This window comes from Cariama cristata, unplaced genomic scaffold (genome assembly GCF_000690535.1).
Source record: "Cariama cristata isolate BGI_N322 unplaced genomic scaffold, ASM69053v1 scaffold23265, whole genome shotgun sequence".
NCBI classification, from domain to species: Eukaryota; Metazoa; Chordata; class Aves; order Cariamiformes; family Cariamidae; genus Cariama; species Cariama cristata.
The window spans coordinates 1,481-6,557 of record NW_009616099.1 but is presented as its reverse complement, the minus strand read 5'-3'; the positions used below and the strand labels follow the sequence as shown (position 1 = coordinate 6,557).

At 60.7% G+C, this 5,077-nt stretch overlaps 1 protein-coding gene across 1 annotated transcript in view; it reads left to right on the top strand.

Moving 5' to 3' along the window:
- Window positions 1-249: 249 nt before the first annotated feature.
- VPS33B (vacuolar protein sorting 33 homolog B (yeast)) overlaps window positions 250-5,077 on the top strand; it is a gene marked incomplete at both ends in the record, with an annotated part of 6,304 nt that continues 1,476 nt past the window's right edge. Inside the window, 14 exons of the mRNA XM_009700072.1 lie at window positions 250-317; window positions 549-594; window positions 957-1,051; window positions 1,456-1,560; window positions 2,062-2,158; window positions 2,347-2,424; window positions 2,724-2,797; window positions 3,227-3,313; window positions 3,399-3,489; window positions 3,744-3,818; window positions 4,177-4,241; window positions 4,343-4,397; window positions 4,485-4,531; window positions 4,828-4,960. Coding sequence (XP_009698374.1) covers window positions 250-317; window positions 549-594; window positions 957-1,051; window positions 1,456-1,560; window positions 2,062-2,158; window positions 2,347-2,424; window positions 2,724-2,797; window positions 3,227-3,313; window positions 3,399-3,489; window positions 3,744-3,818; window positions 4,177-4,241; window positions 4,343-4,397; window positions 4,485-4,531; window positions 4,828-4,960 — 1,116 coding nt within the window. The remainder of the gene's footprint in view (window positions 318-548; window positions 595-956; window positions 1,052-1,455; window positions 1,561-2,061; window positions 2,159-2,346; window positions 2,425-2,723; window positions 2,798-3,226; window positions 3,314-3,398; window positions 3,490-3,743; window positions 3,819-4,176; window positions 4,242-4,342; window positions 4,398-4,484; window positions 4,532-4,827; window positions 4,961-5,077) is intronic.

Here is a 5,077-nt window from a genome sequence, read left to right as displayed (position 1 = left end):
TGGGGAGCACCCCGCACTGCATGGGCTGGGGTTGGTGCTCTAGGCCACCGGTGTCACGTGGGCTTGAGAAGGGCTTTCAGCAAGTCTGCAGCCTTGACAGACAGGCACTGTGGCCAGGGCTTTTCTCTGTGCCTGAGGTATTTCGCATCCTGTGAGATGTGGGACCCTGGACCTCATCGGACAAGAACAGTTGTGCCAGTTCAGGGACGTGAGCAGCCTTTGCAGCGTCTGCACGTTTTTTGTCTGCAGATATTGTCAATGCTGACAAGATGTCGGGGAGGAGCAGGAAGTACAAGATTATCTTCAGCCCCCAAAAGGTTAGTCTGACTGCACTCTGCTGCCAGTTACCCCATCACTCCATGTCTACCCAGCCTTCGTGCCCTCCTCCCCTTCTACAGACACCAGAAGTTCTTTGTTTCTAACCCAGAAATGTTTAATTAAAGTGAAATGTTGAGATTCCTGGGAACGAGCTGATCCCTTTCATTGCCAGAGCTTTTCTGCACACTCAGAGCCTGGCTGGGCCCTGAAGGTCTCTCCTTCTCTTGCAGTTTTATGCTTGCGAGATGGTGCTAGAGGAAGAGGGAGTCTTTGGTGGTGAGTGCAGCTGTGGTGCCTGCCCCTTCCCCTCCCCGAGGGCTAGCTCGCAGTAGCTCTGGTGCTACAGAATCTCAGCTGAATCCCAGTACTGGGATCCCTGTGCTGGCAGGGATGGGAGTGTGGGCAGGAACCACAGATTTCCTTGAGCCTGGCCGCCTGCCCGCAGGCAGGTGTGTGCACACCACAGCCTTGACGCCTCTCCTCAATCTTCTGTGAGGAGGGAGGGTCCTGCCACAGATCCCTGTGGAAAGGCCCCATCTCTCTGCTCCCCGCACCCTTGTTTGCAGGGCTGTTGTGATTCTTGGGGCTGTTTCTGCCAAGGGCTGGGTAACTGTCACCTTTCCCTATCCCAAACTCAGATGTCACCTGCGATGAATGGTCCTTCTATCTGCTCCCCCTGGACGAAGACATCATCAGCATGGAGCTGCCCGAGTTCTTTCGCGACTACTTCTTGGTCAGTGGGATGATGCTGCCGGGATGCTGCCCTGCAGGGTGGCAGCTTTTCCCCTGCTCATCTATTGGGCTTGGGACAGAAGAGCTTTGTTCAGAGAGCTGATGTGTGACGTCCTGCTCAGTACTCTCAGCCCTTGCCACAGGCCCTTGTCTGCTGTCCCGGGGTGGCTTTTGCCAGGGATGGCTGCTCTGACAGGCTGTGGTGCCTCCCTTCCTCTGCACACAGCCCCTCCTGTGCTGGCCCCTCCTCTGCTCCCTCCCAGCAGCTTTAGGTCATCCCAGCACGTTTCTGTGCCTGTTCCTCCTGGAAGTGCCAAGCCCAGGGCCCGGTCTGTCTCCAGCTGAGTCCCCTGACGTGGCAGTTGTTTCCCCACCAGCCTGCCCAACATCTCGTGGTCCCTGCAGGAGGGAGATCACCGCTGGATCAACTCTGTCGCTCGAGCCCTGCAGTTACTGAACTCCCTGTATGGGCCTTTCGGCAAGGCCTACGGGATCGGCAGGTGTGCTAAGGTACAGCCCATGCTGCTGGGCTCAGCTGGCGTGCAGGGAAGCCTCTCTGGTCCCCATAAGGGGTACAGCTCACAGGGAGTCCAACCCCATCAGCCGTGTGGCATCATGTCGCTGTAGAGGTAGCACTGCACTGCTGCCTCTTTGCAGGCAGCTTCACGGGCTCAGCAGGTTGCTAGGTTGGGGGGGGACCCTGCCATCCTGTATCTCCCAGCCAGCACTGCGTGTGCTGAGGTTGGGCAGGGGGAGTCTCGGCAGCAGCGTCTGCTGCTCATTGGGGTGTTGCAGAGCACCCTGTGCTCTGGAAGGGGAAGTGCTTGTGCCCAGCCTTGTCCGGCGAGCCCCAGGCCTGCTGCAGCCGGTTTTTCCTGTGGGATGCCTTGGCCCATGTCCTGGCTGGCCCAGCATGGTGGGTCGCAAGGGCCTGGTGCTGGGGCAGGCAGTGGCCCTTGACGGGAGCCTGGGGTTGCTCCCCTGGGTCCTGACATGCTCTGCCCATCACAGATGAGCTATGAGCTGTGGCGGGACCTGGAGGAAGAGAGCGAGGGCGATGGCCAGGGCAGGAAGCCCGAGATTGGCAATGTCTTCCTCATGGACAGAGGTAGGCTGGAGTGGTTGGCCAAGGAGGAGCAGTTTGGGCTGGCAGGGTGGCCCGGGGCAGGAAGATCCGAGCCTGTGCTGGCTGCAGGGAGCAGCAGGAGGCACAGGGTGGCGGGCTGCGGTGGTTGAGGCTGGGCAGGGGAGGAGTGGGAGGGCAGCCTGGGCACCAGCTCTTGGCTCTCGTTGCAGACACGGACTATGTGACAGCGCTGTGCTCCCAGGTGGTGTACGAGGGGCTGGTGGACGACACCTTCCGCATCAAGTGCGGTAGGTCGCTGGGGAACGCGACAGGGCAGCACGGGGCTCTGCGCCCATGTAGCCAGAGTCTCCAGGGTTTGTGCCTGGCACTGTCAGACCCAGGGCCCAGGTCCTGCAGCCGAGGATGTTCCCCAGAGAGATAGCCCCGATGTTGGGTGCTGCTGGAGGCAGTTCATGAGGACGGCCCTCGGTCTGACCAAGCAGCTGGGCAGCCATCCCCTGTCTCTGCTGCTTTTTGCAGCAGGGCCAGTGTGCGTGTGGGATGTCACTATTGCTGGGGCAAAGCAGCTCTTCATCCTTCTCTGCAGGGAGCGTGGATTTTGGGCCAGACGTCACCTCTTCTGACAAGGGTATTAAGGTGCTGCTCAATGCCCAGGACAAAGTGAGTTCTCGCGTGCCTTGGAGGAAGCAAGTCCCCCCATGCTCTGTGCCCAGGTGGCACCGGGAGGAGGCTGAGCGGCACATTTCCTCCTCTAAGCCTGAGCAGGGAGCAGCTGGGTGCTGCTTGGCCTTGGAGCACAGGTTGGGATGGGTTGGGACATGGAGACTGGAGAAATGTGGTCTTCAGGCACAGCACAGCTTCTGTAGTCGGCAGAGTCCCTGCATGCAGGGGTGTGTTGTGCTCGCCAGTCGGTATTTTGGGGCACTGACTGCTCCAGCAGGGATACCACCTCACCTGCTGCAGTTCAGGCTGCAGCCAAGCGTCAGCTCCGGGTGCTGCGGTGCTGGGGGCTGTGGCTGGCCAGGCCCCGTGCTAGCACGGGAGAGCATGGCATGTGCCTGGCACCAACTGCTGCGGTGCTCTCTGCAGGTCTTCAGCCAGATTCGGAACGAGCACTTCTCCAGCGTGTTTGGCTTCCTGAGCCAGAAGTCACGTAACCTGCAGGCACAGTACGATGTGAGTATCGCCCTGGTGTGCAGGAAGCTGACGGTGCCATCGCTCCACAGCTAGGTCACCTCCCCGGATGCTCTTTCTTCCGCAGCGGCGCCGTGGCATGGACATCAAGCAGATGAAGAACTTTGTCTCCCAGGAACTGAAGGGACTAAAGCAAGAGCATCGCCTGCTAAGCCTGCGTAGGAGCCGGGGCTGGGATGGCGGGGAGGGAGAGGCCCTCGGCTGCTGCAGCGGGTGCCTGGGCTCCCTAGGAAAGCCGGGAGGGTTGAAGGGCCCTGCTATTCCCCAGGAGGGGCAGATGATCTGAGCAGTGGGCAAGGCAGCAGAGGCCATTAGCATGCGCAAGTGTGTGTAGTGGGGCTGGGGCTGGGTTGACAAGCTATATGCAGAGCTTGTTACTCCTCCAAAGCGGCCATCTCTCTTGACTATGCAGATATTGGTGCCTGCGAGTCCATCATGAAAAAGAAAACCAAGCAGGACTTCCAGGAGATGATCAAGACTGAACACGGTGAGTGCTGTTCCCTGTCCCACACCTGTTGCTATCCCCATCCCAGTCCTCGCTCCCTGACCCTCCACTCCGACCCGTGGCCCCACTTGCCCCAGGCCTGGGCAGCCTCACACCTGGCTGGCCTCTGTGTGACCACAGTCCTTCCAGTCCATTTGTATTGGGGTGGGTCTTCACATCCTAAATAGGGTCAAGCCACATCCTCAGAGGGCTGGTGCGTGGTGGGGTAGGAGGCTCAGCATCGCGAGCCTTCCCCATTCCCTGGGGCTCAGGGAGGGAGGCTGAGCCTGGACTGCAGCTCAGTTAGCTGGTGAAAGCCCTGGGGGTTGGCGAAGTGACGCTGCCTCTTCCCCTGCCATAGCTCTGCTGGAGGGCTTCGACATCCGTGAGAGCACGAGCTTCATAGAGGAGCATATTGACCGTCAGGTGAGACCGTGCCGAGCCGGAGGGACAGGGTGCTCTGGGCGCCCCGTCCCGCTGCGGGAGAGGTGGGGGGTGCAGGCAGCTCATGGCCCACTCCCACACAGGTGTCCCCCATTGAGAGCCTGCGCCTGATGTGTCTCCTGTCCATCACGGAGAACGGTGAGGTGTCTGGCTCTGCTGGGTAGGGAGGGGCAGCACCAGGGCCTTCCAGCCTTGGCACACAGCTCACCATGGTGCTCCCCACAGGTCTCATCCCCAAAGACTACCGCTCCCTGAAAACCCAGTACCTGCAGGTGAGTGTCTGGGGGCTCACAGCAGAGCAAACGTTGCTTCAGACTGGGCTTCCCCTCCCTGCTGCTGCTCTCCACGAGGTGCCGGGCAGCCGCGCTCCCCAGGGATGCTCGGGCTGTCTCTGCAGGACAGCCCCTGCCTCCACAGGCTCCGCACGAGCCCTGAGCTCTGCCTGCCTCTGCCCTTCACCTGCTGGGTTGCTCTAAGCAGCCTGTACCTCTCCACGGAGATGGTACCCTGCCGCCTTCCCATGCTCGCAGCTGGGGCTTCGCACTGATCCGGCTGTCCCCTTCCCCAGAGCTACGGGCCTGAGCACTTGCTGACCTTCCACAACCTCAAGCGCATCGGGCTGCTGACCGAGCAGTCAGCTGGAGAGACCCTGACTGCTGTGGAGAGCAAAGTCAGCAAGCTGGTGACGGATCGTGCTGCAGGTGAGAGCCAGCCCTCTCTGCCCCGGGAGCCTGGGCTGTGCAGAGCCCTGGAGCAGAGACCTGTCCCGTTGGGAGCTGCTGCTTCAGAGCTGGCTGGAAGCACGTGGCAAATGTGGA